Consider the following 22,281-nt stretch of genomic DNA (forward strand, 5'->3'; position numbering starts at 1 on the left):
TTCAGCTCTTTCAACAGCAAAAAAAGAACAGTATCCCTGATGAATGGAGTTGCAAAAATCCTCAACAAAATACTAGCCAATGAAATCCAACGACACATCAGAAAGATCATTCACCCAAACCAGTTGGGATTTATCTCGGGTATGCAAGGATAATGCAGCATATATGGGTCAATAAATGTAATGCAACATATCAACAAACTGAAGAATAAAAATTACCTGACTATCTCAATAGATACAGAGAAAGCGTTCGGTGATACTCAACATCTCTTTATGTTAAAAACCTTAAGTTAATTAGGCATAAAAGGATAATTCCTTAACATACATAGTAAAGGCAATATGTGAAAAACCCAGTGCCAGCAGCATATTGAATGGGAAAAAGCTGGAGGTATTCCCACTAAGATCTGGAAACAGACAAGGGTGCCCCCACTCCCACTGCTGTTCCACATAATACTGGAAATACTAGCCAAAGATACAAAGCAAGAAAAATAAATTAAAGGAATACAAATTGGAAATAAGGAAGTCAAATTATCCCCATTTGCAGATGACATGATTCTGTATATAGGAGGGCCAAAGGCTCAACCAAGAGAGCACTGGAACTCAATAGAGACTTTGGCAAGATCGCAGGAGACAACATCAACACACATAAAACAATGGCTGAGAAAGAGGAGACAAAATCCATCCCATTCACAATAATAACAAATAATGTACATACATAAAAGTAAGTCACCTCAGATACCTTGCAGTCAGCCTAACCAAGGACATGAGGGATCACTACAGTGAAAACGACAAAACACTAAGAAATAGAAGAAGACATCAAATCATGGAAAAATCTGCTGTGTTCCTAGATTGGCAGAATCGGCATCACCAAAATGCCTGTATTGCCAAAAATAACATACAGCTTCAATGCACACACTCAAAACTCCAACAGCGTGCATCTCATACCTAGAAAAGATGATACTTAAATTCATATGGAGATGCAAGAGACTCCAATAGCTAAAGTAATCTTAAACAATAAAAACAACACAGGGAGTATCACAATATCAAATTTCAAGATAAACAACAGGGCAGTGGTAATCAAAACAGTGTGTTACTGGCACAAAAACAGACCTGAGATTGATGAAACAGAATGTACATCCCCGAAGTGAAGCCACACATGTATCACAACTAATTATTCACAAATAAGCCAGAATAAACAAGGGAGAAAGGATAGTATTTTTAGCAAATGGTGCTGGGAAAATTGGATATATCCATCTGGAAATGAAACAGAGGGCTTTCCCTATGCTGGTAAACTGTCCACGTGCTCACAAGAGCCAGGCTGTAGCTAGGAGCCCAGGATGTCAGCCAGGTCTTCCACCTGATTAAACAAAAATCAGGAAAACTGCTGAGAGCTGGCAGTGGCTTGTGAAAATGCAGAGGTGAAGTTCCCAGAAAATCAAAATAAACCTATTCTTTAATTTCTCAGCTGTGAAAATGTGCAGGACTTACTATAAAGCATTTGTCTCAGCACCCTTTTCCCTACTTTCCTATTCTGTGTGGATTTTAACACAATAAGGAATTCCAGTGGTAAGCCTGCTTAGGAACAGATTTCCAGGTGCCCTGGGAACAGGTGAAAAGGAAGCACCTCGGAGGGGGCAGTGTGCACATGCTGCGCGTGGAGAGAAAGGATTAACTACGTACAGCGCCTTTCAGACTTTGTATTGTTGGTTTTGTCTTTATAAATGTGTGGTGGGTTTTAAATATGTGGACTAGTTAATCTCTAATTGGATAGAGAAATAGAGTTCTTGCTGTTTTAATTATTCAGCATAACAAAACTGCTGCTATGAATACATTAGAGTTCCTGAAAAAAAAAAGCCCAGCAACTATTAGTACATAATTATGATACTCCAATCTTCTGAAATTTAATGTTCCAAGTATTTCTTTTTCATTCTTATAGTGTGTGCGAATTATAACCTTTTAGCAGCCAATTCAGAATAGTTTACCATCTAGGCCAGACACATTTAATATGTACATATAGCGGGATTCAAATTTTTAAGTAACAAGAGTCTTTAAACAGTCTTGATATCTTCCACAAATTTTCATTATAATATTGAATGTATTGGACTAAATGCTTCCTTTTGTGAATTACACACACCAATGGTAATAGCAGATATGTTCTGGGGCCTCTATCTTCCAATCCCTGAGATACAGCCATGATACACAACTTAAAATCTGCCTGACACTTGTCCATCACATTAACTCTGTACACACATTCCTGGCTTTCCCATATTTTCCTGAAAAGGCACCTGTTTTGCTAGTGTATGTTAGGTGTTTTTTTTCTTTTCTGTTCACAGAAGAAGGGACTACTACAAATGTATTCCCGCTTTCCTCTTCCCACCAGCACTGTGTGCTGGATTCCTTCTCCTCGGAGCAGGACACTCCCTCGGCCTTTGACAGGCCAGTCTTCCATCCATTCCAGATTTCAATGTTCTGACAGAGAATGATTTTCTTCCTCTTACACCCTAGAAGAGGTCCTTTTGGCTTTCTTTTCAAGGCTGTTTTCCACAGAGAAATGAAAGTTTTAGCATATCATGAAGGCTTGTTCATTGGCACTTATGAGCAGGAAGTGGGTCTGGGCAGTGGGCCTGGATGCTCCCTGGCTAGTGGATATTTTGTTGATACTCTGAATGCCTGTCATGGAAGAGCACATAGCTGTGCTTCTGTAGGTTATAAATGAAACCTTCATGTTGCTGATCACAAGTCAGCATCACTAATCTTAAAACAATATGCTAAATTATGAATAATTTCAGAGAAGTTTCTAGGGCTACTGTAGGTGTGCATTGCTTAAAAAAACAGGACAGCCTCTTTTTCAAAATAAATGAAATTAATATTGATATAATACTATTATCTGGATTACAGGCCTTGGTGAGATTTTTGCCATCTGTCTTAATAAAGTTTTGTAGCAAAAGACAGGTTTTTTTTTCTGGTCTAGATTCACTTCCCAGTCCATGTGATGTTTAGTTCTCGTATATCTTACTTTCTTTAATCTGAAGTGATTCTACATTTATCGTGGAGCATTCTTGACCTTTACTTTCTGAATAGTACAGACTAGTTATTCCATAGAATGTCCCTCAATTTGGTTACGTGTGTCGTGTCCTCCTGTTTAGACGTAGGTAACGCCTTTGACACCAGAACATCACAGAAGTGTGCTGCATCCTTAGCTTGGGAGGAGCCAGACCCTGATTTGTCTTATTAGTGGTTGCATTAACTTGCATCAGATCACTGAAGGAGAAGTCTGTGAGCGTTCCCCACTGTGAAGTTAGTATTCTCCCCTTTATGATGAATAAATATTTTGTAGGAAACCATCTCGAGTGAATAGATGTCCTGTTTCTCATCTGATTTCCATCTGCTGACTTTGGTACATTAATCATTATGCCCTGGATCTGTTATTTTTGTGATAGTTGCCAAATGCTGACTTTCCATGATTTCTCCTACATCTATCACTTTGTTTATTAAAAGGATGTGTTGATTGATTTGGAAGGCAGAGTTACAGAGTGAGCTTCCATCTACTGCTTCAATCCCCAATGCCCATAAGCCCTGAGGAGGGTCGGGCAGGCCCAAGTCAGGAACCTAGAACTCCATTCAGGTGGCCCAAACTGGTGACAGGGGCCAAGCACTTGCACATATTTGCCAGGTACAGGAGCAGAGCTGGACAAGAAGTGGGTAGCTGCTCCAGTATGGGATATCGGAGATGCAATTGACGGAACACTAACTCCTGTTAGTTTACTTTAAATTGATTAGTTGGCTTCTGTTGATAGGGGATTTCCCCCTTCTTTCCCATTTACTTATTTATGCACTGATTTCTAATAAAGTGGGCTTACTGACTCTTGCTTTCTTCAGGGGATTATGATGTTGATGTTTTGTTGCCTTGGGTTTGGCTTCTTGAAGCTAGTGTCATGTCCTTCTGACATGTCCCCTCAGCCTTCTCTCCTCTTCGATGTGGCAAGATGTTCCAGGCTCATTCATCCTTAGCATGAGGCCTGGAAGCAGTCTTGCTCCAAGGAGCCTAAGTTCTTCTAATGAGAAATAATACAGGTCAACATTTAGGTGCTAGATAAGACCATTGCTAATGAAATGTTTTTGCTTTAGGTTTTTTGTATACAGGCACAAACCTATGTGTCTATCTCTTATCTGTCTGCTTATATATCTATCTAATCTGCCCACTTTCCTACCAATCTTATTCTGTTGCCTCCCATCCCAGTATCACATCACGGGAGTCCTCCTAGGCATTTTTTCTTTCTGCTTTATAAATCCTTTCACTCACAGTGAGATGCCTGGCTGTCAATGTTAATAGCCTACTGACATATTTTCTCAACCTTAGAATACACAAAAGTTTTTTCCAGAACTGCTAACCTGTACCACTATGAAAAGTACATCTACACACTAGAGTTCAATTTTGCTTTTGTCTTTAGCTAAGTAGATATACTGAAATGTCTGTAATCAAAAGTTAATGCAAGGTTAAAAGTCAAATTTAAATGTTTGTATTCCATTTTTAGAGTTTTCATCCCTCTTTCTTGGTAGTATTTTAAACAAACTTCTTTTTCCTTGTAGTTTTAAATTCACAAAACAAAAATGTTGAGCATGCTCTTATGCATGTATAACATATATTATGTATTTTTAAATATATTAAGAAAGTATTTATCATTTCCCATTCCCTTTATTGTTTTTAATTAGGAATAGATATCTATGTTAGTAAGATTTCCGTTGCATTACCTAAAATACCCAAGAAAAGCTACAAAGGGTAGAAGATTTGTTTCTGCTCATGGTGTAGAGATTCTCAGCCCGAGAGCAGGTGGCTCCATTAGCCTGCAGTCTGATGAGGGCGGCAGCTGTCCAGGGCAGAGCTTATGCAGACTAAAGAAGAAATGGCCGTCTAGGAGGGAGAGAGATGAGGGAACACTTTGTCCTTTGTGTGATCACCCTCTGCTTACAAAGCGCCACCCAGCATCCTGACGCAATCCAGTTGATCTGATCGCTTTCCAAAGCCTCACCCTCAGAACCATAAATACCATCCTTAATTCACTTACTTAACACTCGGGATTGGGCTCTTAGCACATGGACCTTTGGCAGATACCCATACTATTGTTCAAATGGAGGTAGATGCAAAGTGTGGTGAAAAGCTCTTGGCATTTATTGATATAGATGACCATGTGATTTTTTTACTCTCTAGACAGATTTCTTGCATTATATTATTGGATACCCCCAAAATGCAACGCACTGGGTCATGATACGTGGTTTTATGGACATGTGTTACTAATCATAAATTTATAAATACTAAAGCTCCTTGTCAATGTCATCAAGGACAACATGCCCTAGGACATTTATTGATTTCATTTCTTCTGAATCGAGTTTCTGGATTTGGGTCAGGGGCATCTGCTTTTAACAAGTCCCATAGAGGTGGCCAGTATGCACACTGTGTTGTGCAATGTGATTTTTAAAAGGAGAAATATTGCAAAAATATTTAGCAAAAATTTTTGCTCTTTTAGAAACTGCTTTGTATCTTAAAATTTTTATCTTAGTTCTTAAGAAACTGCAGGAACGTGAGTGATACAGAGAAGCCAAAACCTAAAATATTAGCTATCACCTGAATATATGTTCTTTCACTCACTTATTTTTTAGCATTACTTAAGATGGAGGATAAAACATTGTATAAGACTCAATTCCTATGCAAATTAAAAATAAGAATTGAAGAAATATTTGTGAAATATTAGATCCTATGTTAACGGTATTTTCCAGGAGTTTTAAGAATGTGAGAGACTTTAAAACAGGAAGTGCTGCTCTCTCTTGGATCAGAGAAGACTTTAAAGAAAAGAAGATGTTTTGGATGTAACATTAGTAAATGGCAAAGGAAAAATGGTTTACAAAAGTCTCATTTGCATAACCTTTTTTAGGAACACTTGTTACAACTTGCACAAGTACAGTCACAGGTCAGCCCCTGTCAGACACAGCTATGCAGGATCCTTGAAACACACAGCGAAGGATGATCTGTAAATGGGGGAATTTCTGCATAACCTACAAACGAATTCATTTTCAAGACACCTCAACTTAACAGAAACATTGACTATTAGTAGTAATATAGGAAATATCAGTGACAAATGGAAACTTCAAGAAATGGAACATAAGCTGTTCTAGTAGCACGCTTCAGTTTCTAAGAAGAAAAAAAGGCTGTTAGAATTGCTGATGGTTTGGTTCCACTCCGTTTGTTCTTAGCATATCCACTACAACTAGTATGTTTGAGAGAGATCATAAACTCTGGCGACTCACACTGGCACCAGGATAACAATTCTGGCTTGGCTTCTTACGAAACATGTTTCACCTTTTCACATGATGAGATGAGAGAGCAACATGTTAAAGTACAAATCTAGTAGTTACTCTGAAAATAATTCCCCTGAGTTAAATATAGTAATTAGCCCTTCATCTACTGATTTTAATGATCCAAAGCAGAGGAGAATTTGAAATTGCCAACGTATTTATTTATCCAGTGTCTGTAGAACTTAACTTTTGCTTAGCGTTGAATATGCTCTATACTGTATTCAGTAGGTGGTTTTGGCATGCATCTTAAATCTGATTTAAACTGTGGCAAGTGTCCACCAAGATAGAAGCATTATCACTTTGCAAACTTGAGTTAACTACACTGGTTTAGCCTTAACCTCCAAGTCACTGACATGGAATGTAAACATTCAAAGAGATGTTAGGATTGGCTTAATGAAGACAGGAAACAAACCAAGATTATTTTTCAAATGTATAACCATCCAGATTAATAATATAAGACTCCTCGATGACCAAAAATGGATCCTGATAAAATTCTGATACAAAGTACATATTGATACAATATACTCTAAACATACTGATTAACTATGTTTGTTTTGAAAAATAACAAATATAGTGGGCTATTATTAGCTTGACCGTATTTTTATCTTTTTTATATTTACAGTTGGTAACCAGTGGATAAACTACATATCATTCTGCGGCCTCAGAACACATGCTGAGCTGGAAGGAAACCTGGTCACTGAACTGATCTATGTCCACAGCAAGTTGCTAATTGCTGATGACAACACTGTTATTATTGGTAAGTGTGTGCTCTGCAGCTGTATACTGTGTCATTCACTTCTCCCACGCTAACTCTTGGTATTCCATCCTAACTTCCTTTGTGTAACACAACATCTAACACATTTCTGAGCAGCCATTTTCCTTAGGTCCCTTTTTATCCTGTTTTTAATGTGTGAAGAATTGGAAATCAAGCTCAACCATATGGAGTTTTATATGCATTATATTCAGAGAGAGCGATTTAATCGTGGAGTGCAACGATCTCTGCTCTGATTCACCAGTTCACTCCCCAAACGTTCACAGTGGCTGGAGGCAGAGCAGGAGGAAGCCAGGATGCAGGAATTCAATCCAGGTCTCCCATTGGGTATCAGGAACCGAGTCACTTCAGCTGTCACTTCCATCTCCGAGGGTGAATCATAGCAGGAAGCTGGATCAGGGTCGGAGTCAAGAATGAACCCAGGTTATGTATTATGGGATGCAGACAACACAGTCACTAGCCAAAAGCCTTTCCATTCTTCTTTTTTTTTTTTTTTTTTTTTTTTTTAAAGATTTATTTTTATTATTTTTTTCATTGGAAAGGCGGATATACAGAGAGGAGAGACAGAGAGGAAGATCCTCCGTCCGATGATTCACTCCCCAAGTGAGCGCAACGGGCCGATACTATGCCGATCCGAAGCCAGGAGCCTCTTCCGGGTCTCCCACGCGGGTGCAGGTTCCCAAAGCTTTGGGCCGTCCTCGACTGCTTTCCCAGGCCACAGACAGGGAGCTGGAAGGGAAGCGGGGCTGCCGGGACTAGAACCGGCGCCCATATGGGATCCCGGGCGTGCGAGGCGAGGACCTTTAACCACTTGCGCCACCGCGCCGGGCCCTCCATTCTTCTTTATTCCTTTTTTTAATATATCAAAACCACCTGCCTGAGTTTGGAAAACAGGTGGAAAGGAAATGAAGAGGGAGAGGGTATTGTAAGTGAGTACCCTGTGGTCATTTGTTTGTGTTTATATCACAGCAAGCTAATAATTACCCCTGTAAAAGTAACCAAGTTATTAAAATATTGTAGCTAGCATGCTTACAGCTGTCTGTTGCTAACATCTGTATCTTGGGTGTCATTAATGAGCCTGTAGAGCAGGCCAGTTTTGTTGAAATGTGTGGCTGAGGAGGAAATTGTTTCTTTCTTTAAAAAAAAAAGATTTATTTTTATTGGAAAGTCAGATATACAGGGAGGCAGAGAGACAGAGAGGAAGATCTTCCATCCTCTGATTCACTCCCCAAGTGGCCCCAACAGCCAGAGTTGAGCGGATCCTAGGCCAGGAGCCAGGAATTTTCTTCAGGTCTCCCATGCAGGTGCAGGGTCCCAATGCTTTGGGCCAACCTCTGCTGCTTTCCCAGACCACACACGAGGAGCTTGATGGGAAGCAGGGCTGCCAGGACACGGACCAATGCCCATATGGGATCCTGGCATGTGCAAATCAAGCACTTTAGCTGCTACCACACCAGGCCCAAGAATTCTTCATGACATGCAGTAGCCCTACACAGGGGTCTGCATTTATTCTCTCTCCAACAAGAAGATACCATAGATCTTTCCAAAAGCCTTTCTCCAGTGATACATTCAGGAAGAAGTCACTGGTCATACATCCTTTGCAGGTTAGAAAAACTTGACAAGAAAGTTGAGTGTTCACCTTTCTTCTTGCATACCCACAGAAAGGTTCATGTTCCCATCCTTGAATTGCTTGATATTATGTTACACAAACACTGGGTTGAGACCAAAATGAGAAAGAAGCAAGGTGTTAATAAGCAGTTCACTAAATGAGCTGATCGAGGTGGTGTCATGTCGTAGAGAGAGGACGTGAGCCACTATTGAGAATTCTGCTCGTCTGTTTTAAATTAGACATAGTTTCTCAGCTACCATAAGATTCTTCGCTATTCTTTAAGAAACTAAGTGCTAAGCAATGTTTTGAAATATTTTTGGCAGCAAATATACCTTTTCCATTTCTGTCCCCCATAGAGAAAGTATGGGGGAAAAAATCCTCTGGCTAATAGTAATGGGACTCTTTTATCTGCACAGTGATTTGGAAAAATTAGTTCTGAAGGCAGAAAATGTACAGACCACTAGAGTTGATGAGTGAGCAAGTAAGCGAGAAACTAGATAATACAGCGATGGGGGGATAGCTAGATTAGATAGATATCCCTTTGTACTTACACAGAGCACTTAAGAAAAGTATCTTTTTTAAAAAATTTATCTTATAGACATGAAAGTTCTTTAGAGGTTTGTTTGCTGCCCCACATTCCCCCATACACATGATTTCTCTTATTTCCTCAAAAGTACTCTGACCTTGCTCTTCAAAAGCCAACATCAGAATATTTTTATATCCCATTCGAAAACGAAAGCACAAAAGGAGTATTGATGTTTGCTGAAATGGCAAAACAAAGCCACGCAAAATTCAGCTGGTCTTTCCGGCAAGATTTCAGAACTCTTGAAGCGAAAGGCCGTTTTGACCTTCAGCCTACTTTACCTGAGCGATGAAAGCCAAAGTCATTTCCAGGAACAGAGCTAGCAGTTAAATATGTTTGTTTGTTTTTAAATTGGTTATGTTCTAGAAAGGTTTCTGAGCCCTCCAAAGCTACAGCAGATTTAGTGTGGCAATCGTCGGTCTACTGTGAGCCCAGTTCTTCCCTGGTCTCTTCCAGTGAAGATGTGGGGGTATGAAGAGGCCTGCCTTGCCAGTTCTTTGAGGTTGGTTGTATTTTTTTTCCCCTTCCCCAAGGGCAGTGCCTTAAAGAACAGAGTCCCCTCCAGGAAAAACCCAAAGCTGTCTTTGTTCTTTCTGTCCCAGGGAAAACTCTAAGGACTGGCAGATTTGCTGCTTCATTCAATGCTTCAGGCTTGTTTAAGCTTATGACCTGAAGAAAGATGTTTCAATTCTCAGTTTAAGAAGCTGAGACATTTTTATAGTTGTTCAGCAGATCTTTAAAAAGATGAAAGGAGGTTAAAGGAACTTATGGGTAATTTTTGTAACGTGGCAAGCTTATGCTAGAAGGTTTAGATCATTGACATAAGAAAAATGAGCAATTATTTATTCTCATTTTTCTCCCTGGAGATTTGTTTTCTCACATTGAAGATCTCTTTTGTATATTGTTTTAATGGCCTGGTGCCTCAGGTAGCCCTGCTGGTCATCAAATCTGTGACTAAATCCAATTTTATAATCTGTCTTAATTTTAGTATTTTACCCAAAGTCACATTTGTTTTCTTTTTTATTTTTTTTAAAGATTTATTTTTATTATTTTTTTATTGGAAAGGCGGATATACAGAGAGGAGAGACAGAGGGGAAGATCTTCTGTCCGATAATTCACTCCCCAAGTGAACACAACGGCCAATGCTATGCGGATCCGAAGCCAGGAGCCTCTTCCGGGTCTCCCACGCGGGTGCAGTGTCCCAAAGCCCTGCTTTCCCGGGCCACAGGCAGGGAGCTGGAAGGGAAGCGGGGCTGCCGGGATTAGAACTGGCACCCATACAGGATCCCGGGCGTGCAAGGCGAGGACTTTAACCACTTGAACCACCGTGCTGGGCCCAACACATTTGTTTTCGTAAACAAAACCTGGCTATCTTTGAAGTAGAATTTAAGTTTCCTGTTGATTATGGGGAATGATTACGTATAACGTGCATTAATGCACAATAGAGAGATGCAAAGTTCCTGTGGATCGGGGCTGCTGCCCTCCTAGGGTGTGGGGCTGCAGCTCAGGCAGCCTCCCCATCCTCCAATGTCAGAATCAGTGGGGTGGGTGTGGCTGCACTGCAGCAAGTGGGTCCAGAGGCCAGGCAGAAGTTGCCAACATGTCAAGCCTATCCTTTTAATTTGTTTTTCTTTTCTTAAAAAAGAAAAAAAAAATCTACTGTTGAGTCCAAATGGACTTTATAGCTACTTTCCACCCATTTGCAAAGTTTCAGCTCCTACTGCACATTTGCATCAATTTAAAATATTTCTAATAGTAGAAATGTCAAAAAACAAACACGAAACCTCCCAACGTCTAGATCCCAGCTCAACTGGACTAGTTCAGTTAGGTCAAGAAGGAACTACTTATTGGTGCACTGTTCCGTTCTGGTACCCCTAAGTCATCCCTTTTCTTAGTATCCATTTTAAGTTATACTGCACGGGCCAGTATGATGGCTCAACTGGACAATCCTTTACCCTCTGGTGTCTGCATCCCGTATGGATGCTACTTTGTGTTCTAGCTGCTCCACTTCCCATCCAGCTCCCTGCTTATGGCCCGGCAAAGCAGTAGAGGGTGGCCCAAAGCCTTGAGACTCCATGCCCATACGGGAGATGGGGAAGAAGCTCCTGACTCCTGCTCTTGGATCAACTGAGCTCTGATTATTGTGGCCACTTGAGGGAGTAAACCAGTGGTTACAAGATCTTTCTTTCTCTTTGTAAAAATCTGCCTTTCCAATAAAAATAAATCTTAAAAAAGAAAAACCCTATACTGTAGGCACAATTAAGGTTCACTCTAAATTCTCTACTGTTGATATAATTATCTAACTACCGGTTTGTCTAACGTATTATCTACCTACCTATTTACCAATCTACCCATCGCTCCATCCATCCAATGTACGTGTGTACAGATTCTTAAGCTCCCAGCAATCAAGACTGAGACCAGCACTGCCACCCCCCCCAATCCCAGGACCTCTTAAAAATCTGCCTGTTCCACCCCAGGACCTCTTTCTTAAAAAACAGAAGTCCCCTTTTCTGGGGCAGCTCTCATCAGAACTGCCCTTCCAATAGGGATGTATTCTCTTCTAAGAGCCATTTGATTTACTTGAAAGGCAGAGTTACAGAGGAAGAGATGAAGAGACCAAGATCTTCCATCTACTGGGTCACTCCCCAAATGGGTGCAATGGCCAGGGCTGAGCCAGGTCAGAGTCAGGAGCCTGAAGCTCCTTTTGGCTGCATTGAGGAGCAGCTGGGAGACAACCTGGTCTCCACATGGATGCTAGTGTCACAGGCAGCAGTTTCATCCATTGCATCACAGTGTTAATCCCCATGTGCTGGTTTTCTGTAACTGCTGTAAAAAATGACCACAAATTTAATGGCTCAAATGATACAAGTTTGTTATCTGACATTTCTGCAGATTATAAATTCAGCTTGGGTCTCGCTGGGATAAAGCGAGGAAGCAGAGCGGATGTGTTCCTGCATTTACAGGTGGGGTAGCTGCTGTTTCTGTAGGGGAATCTGGGAGGAAGGATCCAGGGGGACAAGCCAATCTCCTGCCATTCTAGCTTCTACAAACAGCACATTTTCCTTGTTTCCTAGCCCTGCTCCACTGTCTTTGAGAGACAGCAGTGCTACATCTCTGAAAAATCCTCCAGTTTCAGTATGTTCTGGGACAGACAGTTTTCTGGAATAGTCGGCTAGCCTTTGATATCCTTCATTTTCAAGTGCCCTTTGATTGTTGCAGTGTAAGGTTAGCTGATTTGCAGTGTAAGGTTAGCTGATGTGCAGCATTAAGTCCATTTCCATTTGCAGCCTCAGTGTCCTATGCTGCGCAACAGAACATATCCTCAGGTTTCCGGGATTAGCATGTGGACATGCTTGAGGGTATTACTCTGTCACAGCGGGAGTCACAATTTCTTGAATAAGACATATCTTTAAAAAAGCACTAACAATAAAGGAAAACCCAGATAAACCCAACTGCATTACAATGCAAAATGTATTAATTAAAAGAAGCTGTAAAGAATAAAAAGACAAATCACAGAATGAAACATGTTTAGCACCTTTAGTTTTCAAAGTATATGGCAAACTCACGAATAAAAAAGACAGCATCCCATGAAAAATGGCCAAGGCAAATGTACAGGAACTTCATCAAAATGAACATTGCCAAGGTAGAAAAACCATAGGTTCTTGGTGGAATTTACAGAGTTGGGAGCATGTCAGGTGCCTGGATTCCTGGAGCAGTAAGCATCCCGCTCACTTTGAGATGATGTGTGCTGAGGTTTCACCAGAACCAGAAGTTGAAGCTCAGTGACCTAATGGATTCTATCAGACCTCAGTGGCCTAATAAGCTCTAATACCAGATAGGAAAAAATGTAAATGCTTGACCGTGTTAGTGTTGGAAAAGCTTTCAAGCAACAGTGACCTCATTACTGCTGATAGGAATGTAGATTGGAAAGCACTTTAGAAAGTGTCCTGACATTGGAATCAGTGTTGTAGCGTGCAGGGTTAGATATCTGCCTGGGACATAAGCATCGTGTTTGGGTGTTGGTTCTCAGCACCCTGTTAGTGTGCTTGAGAAAGCAATGATGGCTCTAGTGTTTGGGCCCCTGCACCCATCTGGGAGACCCAAATGGAATTTCAGGCTCCTGGCTTCATCCCATCCCAGGCCATTGCAAACATTTGGAGAGTGAACCAATAAATAGAAACTCTCTTACTGTTTCTGCCTCTCTGTAAATCTGCCTTTCGAAGAAATAAGTTATTTTTAAAAAGAAAAACATAATATTCTGCTATTACCTACTAAAGTTACCCACCCTGAAGTTCATCACCTACTGCTGTGTACACAGCATCAGTATATTCTCTCATGTGGTCATTGAGGTAGGATGTTGGAATAGCAGTTACGATGTCTACTTGGGATTCCCCACATTCCCAGATCAGAGCGTTAGAGTTCAAGTCCAAGCATCACTTCCAATGTCAGCTGCCAGCCAGTGTGCACCCTAGTAACCAGCAAATGATTATTCTAGTACCTGCAATCCTGCTGCCCAAATGGGAGACCCAGACTGAATTTCTGGCTTCTGTTTGGCCCCACTGTTCTGAGTACCAGAGGAATGAGCCAGCAATTGAAATCTTTCTTCTCTTTCTCTCTCTTTCTCTCTCCCTCCCTCCCTCCCCCTCTCTCTCTTATTTCAAGCAACTTTTAAAAAATGCAAACCTTTTCAAAAAGCTTGTGGAACATACTAATTCTGAAACAACTGAACATTAATTTAAAAGACTTTCTCACCAAAATGTCCTTTTTCATGAACTTTTTGAAATGCCCTTGTATGTAACTGTGTGAAAGAGAATTGCACATCACAGCAAAATTCTGGAAACAGTGTAGGCATCCATCAACAGAATGATGAAATAAATCCCTCGTGTGTTCATTCAAGGAAAAGAAGTGCATTTCTGTGCATAGATAAATTCCAGAATCATGATACACAAGAAAAGAAAGAAATCTCAAAGGATTACCTACTCCATGATTCCTCTTCTGTAAATTAAGAAGTCAAAAGTGAGCTGTTTAGGAAAACAGCAAAGAATGAAAAACATAAAGCCCAACATTGAGTCTCCCTTTGGGGAAGGAGGGGTGTGCCTGAGAAGGTGCAGGATCCCACCCCCCGGAGGCTGTGCTGCTCAGGTGTGCCTGGACCGTGCAGGAGGCTCTCCCAGGCTGAGCTGCTCAGGTGTCTGGCCTGGGCCATAAACCCTGTGACTTTGGACTCCGTGCCCTGGGTAATTACACATTGTCCTGGAAGAGCGAGAGCCACACCCTCTCTCTGTTGTCCCTCAGAATTGGAGGAATATTTTCCTCCTCTCTGAAGTGGAGGGATCCCTGCTTTGATGGGAAGAGGTTGAGGAACTCAGCAGGTCCTCCAAACACTGCCTGATCCCAGAGCTCCTTGCCCCTCCACCCCCACAGCGCCCTCTGCAGGAGTGGGGGAGTAATGAAGTCTCCAAGCAACACAGAGGAAACTCATTCCTGGAGTCCTTACACACGTGTGTCCAGGAAATTAAGCCAGAAAGATTTCTTTGATGCAAATGATGTATTTCAGCAAATTGTCTTTTCCTACCACAAGTGCTTTCTGGTCCAGACACTCTGGAATGCAGAAGTATTTGTTGCTAATGCCAATCATAATAAACATTTGTAGAGAAGTGTGTACAGCATTAAGTGCTTGCACATGGTGTTACTTAAGGCACAGTTCCCTCTCACCCCCAAGTGCCTTTCTTATTCTGATTTAAAAACGATCAAATTAAAGCTGAGACCATTAAATGACTTGTCCAAATGAGTACTGGGCCAACGGTGACGTCGAAAGATACGGCTGCAGATTCTATAGCTTCATGAAAATGTATGTGTTCTAAAGGATGGTTTGTTGCTTACAAACTGAAGTGGTTCACAAGTTTCCACCTTCTGCCACTCCAGTGGTGCTCCCCAGCTTTCTGTGGAGTGCTCCTTTCTCCGTCAGCCAGTGCTCCATGTTCACAGACACTGGAGGTTGGCGTGCCTGTGTTAGGAGAGGGCAGCTTCTGCGACACCAAATCCTGCCTGCTGGATGGGCTCGTGCGTGGCTGCTTGCCTGGCCACTTCGGCAGTGTGTAGGAGATCTCGAGGATTGAAAAGCGTGAATCCACCATGATGGAGACAGAAAACCTGAGCACTTTTCTAAATCATCAGCTGAGAACCGCACTAAAGCTCCCGTTGAACCCAAGGTTAAGATGTTGGCCCCTTCCAAGTGCAAATCCGTGTTCTCAGGATTTACAGGCGGGCTGAGGGGAGGTTGCCACAGATACTGGTGGCATGCCTTGACCCAGATAGCAAGGGCATATCCCAAATGCCGTGATGGGCTCTCCTGAGATGAGACCGTTGTAAAAGTTGATTGGGACACTTGTTTGAGTTAAAGTCCAGAGAGCCTGATTAAGTGCTTGCTGGTTACATGAGAATCCTTTGAGCGATAAGGTGGTAAACTCAACTAGAAGTAGGTGAAACAATAAAGAAAGTATTTTGCCTCCTTTAGCAGAAAGTGAGACATCTTAGGGCTGCCCAGTTCGGTGACTTCAGACCCAGGCTCTCTTGTTTCTGCTCTGCTGTCCCTGGCTTTTCTGCCTGTGCCCTCATAGTTGCAGTGTGGCGCTTAATCATGCCTTTATCCCACAAGTCCATATATCCAAATGCTGAGACAGTTCCATTTCTTGTGTTCCTACAAAAAAGAGAAAAACTTCCTTGTAAGTGCCTAGGAGGCTTCACTTCATGTCACATTGGCTAAAACGCCAAGTGTCCTTCTGAGCCAATCACCAGCAAAAATAATGCAGTTGCCATGGTAGTTTCATCCTGCCCATAATTCCCCCCGAATGAGGGAAGCCCCTGCCTCCCTAAAACACATCTTAGTAACCTGAAGAAAAGCAGGGTTATTCATAGCACAGCAGAATCCAGTGAGCAGGAAGTCAGCAGTGTGGACACCCCCAAGCAAGTTGCTTCTCTCCTGTCCTTACAGGCTCAGCCAACATAAATGACCGAAGCATGCTGGGTAAGCGGGACAGTGAAATGGCTATCATTGTCCAGGACACCGAGACGATGCCTTCTGTCATGGATGGGGAAGACTACCAGGCCGGCTGCTTTGCACTTGGCCTTCGGCTACAGTGCTTCAGGTAGGCCTGCTCTGCCAAGCGGAATTTTGGACACAGGCTCCTGCCGTTAGCACATGCCTGCATTCAACATTCTTCTTGAAATGGTGTCTCTTACTAGGGAAGGTGAATACACCACTAATGTGCAAAATGCCCAGTTTTATTTTCATAGCGTTTACTATTTAAATGTATAATTTGGAAAGCAATAATTAAAATATACTAAGTTGGGGCCAGTGTTGTGGCACCGAAGATTAAGCAACCATCTGCAGTGCCAGCATCGCACACGGGCTCCACGGAGTTCCAGATGCTCCACTTTCTGTTCATCTCACTGCTGTGGCCTGGGAAGGCAGCAGAAGATGGCCCAAGACTTTCCCTTGCACCTACATGGGAGACCCAGAAGCTCCTGGCTTCTGACTTGGCAGCTATGTAGGAAGTGAACCAGAGCTGAAAGATCTCTTTCTCTCCCTCCATGTTTCTCTCTATATAAAGCTCTGACTCCTCCATAGATAACTGCATTAAAATATGTCTATACATACAGATATAAATGTTGGAATATAAAGGTGTGAAAACTTAGCAAAGGAGTTTGCCAGTGATGATTCGTGTCTCACTCAGGTGTGGGAACATTAGTTCTCAGGTGTGGGATGAGTCTCAAAATGGAAGATGCTTTGTCTTCAGCAAGAAGATAGGAATTTTAAACAAGTTGTTGACCAGAAGACTAGCTGGGCTAGAAAGCAAGAATTACGTGGTCCTCATGAGGCCCTCATTCCAATGAGCCATTACTGAGGATCCTGCCAGGTTGAGCTGTAACTGCCCCCAGCAACTGTAGTCTGTCTTTCTCAGTAGGTGATCCTTCTAGCACCTTCCAGACCATGTCACAGTTCTCTTTGCCCTATAGTCCAATGGCTTCTTCCAGCACAAATGAGCAATGTGTCAAATGCTTGTTCCTAACACAGGCCACTCAGCAGGCACTGTTCCTCTCACGTAATGGAGACACTGCCTAACTGCTGTCTGTGGAATGCCCTGACCCGTCTCCCGTCTCATGATCTTTGCAGGGAATCTACAGGCTGACTCTTCTAGAACTGTTTTGGTTATGCTGTGATTTCAGGGTGAGATGCAGAAAGAGTCACTGACATGGCTAAAGATGGTGCCTGATGTTACAAGAGGACTTCAGAAAGCTCATGGAAAATGAAACCCCCCAAAACATTTTGTTGCAACAAAAAACATGATATCCATGCATAGTTTTTGCATAATGCTCATTTTGTGTAGTCTTTTTGAAAACCTTTCGTAAAGTGAGGATATATATCAGGTCTTTTCACTTACTTGGATGGCTTTCAATTTTGTTTTTTTCCCCACCATGACCAACTTACCACTTTCTGCAACTTCCTGGAGCCCCATGCGTTTGTGGCAGGGCACTGCGCTGTAGCACTGCTCAGTCAATCCTCACCGGCCGACAGGCCCAGATGGAGCTCTTTGCCCCTGTTGGTGCTCCCGCTCCACACCGTGTCCTCCCAGACCAACAGAGCTTTGGGATTCCAGAGGTGCTCTCCATGCTGCTGCCCTTCCCAAGAAGCCCAGCAAGCCCAGCCCTCACCAAGCCGTCAGGATTCCCTGCAGCTTCCCCTGCTGTATTTATTACAGCTGCACGACTAACAGGAATGTGTTTTGTTCCGCAGTAGAGAATTCAAAGTTAGTAGCTTGCTGATCCACTTACAGGTGGCCTACTGCAGCCTGTGCACAAAAACAAATATTTCCTTTCGTAAAGTGAGGATATATGTCAGGTCTTTTTGCTTCTGTGAAAACTACTCTTTTTAAAGTGGTGGGCTGCTTGATAAATTTTTAAATGTCTGATCACTTATAAAGCATTCTAATATACAGCATATTTTCATTGTAATTAGATTGATCTACACCACCACCCAGTGCTAATAATTTCAGCATTTCAAATTTGTGATTCAATTATTCTGTTTGTTTCTATACACTTGCATGCTTGATATTCTTAAAAATAAGAATATTTCAGGTCCTGTAATATCTATTTAAGTAATGTCTTATGCATTTTTCTGTTAGAAAGTATTCAGTAACATTTAAATGGCTGAGTCATATTTCACTGAGGACATTTCAGAATGTTCGTAGACAATGTAATTAAAAGAATGTGCATTTTCTATAGCTGTTGGGAGGGCTTACCTGTGTCTACCCTCGTTCCTTTAACATCTTGTTATTGAGCAGATCTGTGGCTGATCTAAAGCAGCATTTGTGTCTGTAAGTCACCTTCTTGTTGCCCGAGACTCAGGAAGACTTTGGCTTTCTAACTTGTTACATCACCTGCTATGCTTTAGAGGCCTCATGCCTTCCGTCTTTACTGACTTGCATCATTTTAGTTAACCTTCACCAACTTGCTAGGTTTCAAATGGGAATTCCATTATTTTCATTTTCAGGAAATTTTAAATATACTTGTCATGTGTAATAGTTCTTTTGTAAATTGACTCACTTGTTCACTTCCTTAGCTCATTATGTTGGGAGGCCTCATTTTCTTCTCATTTGATTATGAATACATAGGATGCCGTGTTCTTTGTCACATGTGTTGCAAATCCGGCTGGTCAATTGCCTTTTCATCATGGAGCATAAAGGAGAATTTTTGAATTATTTTAAAATGATTTGCTTGAAAGTCAATATTAAAGGGCAGGAAGGTAGAAGGGAGAGAAAAAGAGAAGGAAAGAAAGAGAAAGATCTTCCATTTGTTGGTTCACTCCCTAAATGGCAGCAATGGCTGAGACTGGACTACAAAATCCATCCTGATCTCTCATTGCTGGTGCAGGGGCCTACAAAACTTGGGCCATCTTGCACGGCTTTCCCAGGCACATGAGCAGGGTTCTGCATGAGAGGTGGAGCAGCCACAGCATAGCAGTCACTCACATGGGGAAGCTGGCACCACAGGTCGCAGCTTGATCCACTGCACCACAGTGCTGCCCACATGAAAATCCTTACATTTCTGTTTGTCAAATCTTTCAAAGTATTTTCATTTTGTCCCCCTTTCCCATAGGCTTAGCATAGCTTCCTCAGTCACTATCAAATATTTATTTGTATCTCCTACTATTTATTTGCTTTTTGTTTTTTTGCATTTAATACCTGAAGTTTCTTGCTAGGTAAGAAATAAAGGCTCCTTTTCCTTTTTAAAGATTTATTTGAAAGGAAGATCTACAGACAAAAGGAGAGACACAGTGAGTGATATTCCATCCACTAGTTCACCCTCCCCAGCCAAATTGTTGCAACAACTAGAGCTGGGCCTGCCTAAGCCAAGAAGCTGGAGTTTCTTCCAGGTCTCCTATGTGAATGCAGGGATCAGTGACTTGGGCCATCTTCTGTTGCTTTTCCAGGTACATTAGCAGGGAACTGTATCAGAAGTGAATTAGCCAGGATTTGAACCAGCATCCATATGGGATGCTGGCACTGCAGGCAGAGGCTTAACATACTATACCACGGCACCAGCCTCAGGGAGCTCTAACTTTTGCCTCCAAGTAATTCACCAATTCAGAACTGTGGGGCATGCTGTGGTGCCTGGACTCTGTGAAATGTGGAGCACCCTCGTGCTAACCACACTGCCCTGTATCTTCTCTAGGGCTCTGTTGTGTGACATGGAAGGTTTGATTATTTGCTTGCTAGCATGTATCACTTTTCTTGTGGCTGTGCATTCTCACTCTGCTTTCGGGATGCCACTTCCCCAAATCCATATGATTTTCCAGGGTAGTTTTGTCTGGTCTTCACAATTCAACTTCCATATAAACTTTAGATTTATTTATCCAAGTTCCCTTACATCCTTTTTTGTTTATGAAATTGGGATTACAGCAGATGAATAGATTGATATAAAAAGAATCGAGTCTTTCAGTTGAAAAACACACACAGTGTGCCTTCAATTTATTTAAGGTTTTTGTTGTTGTTGTTGTTGTTGTTGTATCGTAAATCATTACTGGGAGAGGGCTATTTTCAGTAAATCACTTTCTTTTTATGCTGATCCTGTACATTTCACGTCAAGTTTATTTCAAGTATTTTATTTTCCTGGCAAGTTTCAAACTGTCTCAGAGAGACATTTGTTCTTGAACAGTTATTTTCATTCTGCCCCGATGGCAAACACAGATGATATATTAAAAAGCACCACAAAAACCATGTGTCAATTTTAGCCTCTTTTTATTAGGAAATGTTCCAAAGACAAATATTGTGGCCCGGAGAGCAGCCATTTTCTCACTTAAAAATGCAGCTTCAATCCATTTTCCATCTGGGCCGTCTTTGAATAGAAATGGAAACACACCTTTCAATGTGAAATCAATTCTGAAAAGACACGGGATCAGCCATCAGGGTACCGTGCTGAGTGTCACAGCGCTGAGCTGAGCAGTTCATTAAGTCCTAGAAAATTATCCAAACTTCACAAATAGAACCGCCCTCAACAGAAGCTGTTTTCCATGCATGTTGATTTCAGAATCATTGAAAGTAGTAGATGTAAGGAACAGAAGGATACGGGAGCATCTGTTTGACAATTTCACTGCCTTCCCACTGTGATACATAAACAATTAAATAATGGCCATTATACACATCCAAATAAAACCAAACCATTTCCCTCTTAAGCCCTCAAAATAATAGAGTACTGACTATTGTGTTACTGTACAATTTTAGGAATAAGTGTGTTATACTGAAAATATCATTAGGCAAAATGACATATTGCTAAACGTGGCATGTTGTAAGCTTATTTAAATGCTTCTGTTGAAAAGACATTAGTGGATAACTTGGTGGACACATAGTTCCATCTCTTGTTCTAACTATTTAAAATTGTTATTTAAGAGACAGAGTGACATAGACAGAAAGAGAGTGTTTCATCCGCTGGGTCAGTCATGGCGACTCATTCCTGGTCTCCCATATGCATGGCCAAAGCTCGGTTGTTTGAGTCATCAGTGCTGCCTCTGGGGTATGTGTCAGCAGAAGACTGGGATCAGGAGCCAGGGCTGGGACTCCCCCGTGGGATGCAGGCCTCCGTGGGATGCAGGCCTCCTCAGCAGCATCTGACCCCCAGACTGAATGTTCCTCTCTCTGTTCTGATTTTAAAACAGAGTCACAGAAATACTCTATGTTTATTTTTAGTTCCCAAGTCCAGGCCCAAATGAAGAGTATCCCTTTAAACTGTCGCAAAATGAATGACCTTTTTCATATTAGGGACAGTATGGCTTTGGGTTGCAATTTGCTTTCAACATCTGCATGGAAACATCATCTCTTAGTGTGTGATTTTTTTCCTTCAAATTATGACCATGTTGTCTGAAGGAAGCGTTGAAGTAGAAGAGGATTTTTGAGGTCCTAAAACTGAAGAATCCCAGGAAGTCATGGTGTCAGATCTATTTAGGAGCAGAACTTTCCTAAAACCAGTAAAAGACAAACTAAAATGGAAATGAACTCCCCATTTGTCCTGAAAAAAAAAAAATGGGACATTTTCAGAAGTTGATGTTAGAAATGAGTGACAAGAACATTCATGATTAACAGTGGGTGTGGCACAACCTTTCTTGGGGCAATCATGTGTATTCTTTGGCCTAGGAATTTTATTCTAGAACTTCTTCTAATTACTACAGAAATCCACGAAAGTTATATGTGATGAATAAATTATGTTCACTGGAGCATTATTCGTAATAATGAAACATTGGAAACTACCCAGAAATTCATAGTAAGAGAACTGCTTAGAAAAATCCACATTCACTGAAAGCGCCAAACTCATTAAAATGATTATGTAAATCTCCATTTGTCTGAACACAGAAAGGGCCACATTCTAATAACCTCCCCGTGATCAGTCCTCGCCTGGGTTTGACACAGATCTCCG

The 22,281-nt window shown here is 41.6% G+C and overlaps 1 protein-coding gene across 2 annotated transcripts in view; it reads left to right on the forward strand.

The window, feature by feature from the left end:
* The window catches only part of PLD1 (phospholipase D1), a 167,628-nt gene that overhangs the window by 135,334 nt on the left and 10,013 nt on the right, over positions 1–22,281 (forward strand). For both annotated transcript variants that reach the window (XM_041002931.1, XM_041002932.1), the window contains 2 exons: positions 6,971–7,105; positions 16,307–16,460. In XM_041002931.1, the coding sequence (XP_040858865.1) occupies positions 6,971–7,105; positions 16,307–16,460 (289 nt within the window). The remainder of the gene's footprint in view (positions 1–6,970; positions 7,106–16,306; positions 16,461–22,281) is intronic.

This window comes from Ochotona curzoniae, unplaced genomic scaffold, assembly GCF_017591425.1.
Source record: "Ochotona curzoniae isolate NIBS_2020 unplaced genomic scaffold, NIBS_Ocur_1.0 scaffold_2587, whole genome shotgun sequence".
NCBI lineage: Eukaryota > Metazoa > Chordata > Mammalia > Lagomorpha > Ochotonidae > Ochotona > Ochotona curzoniae.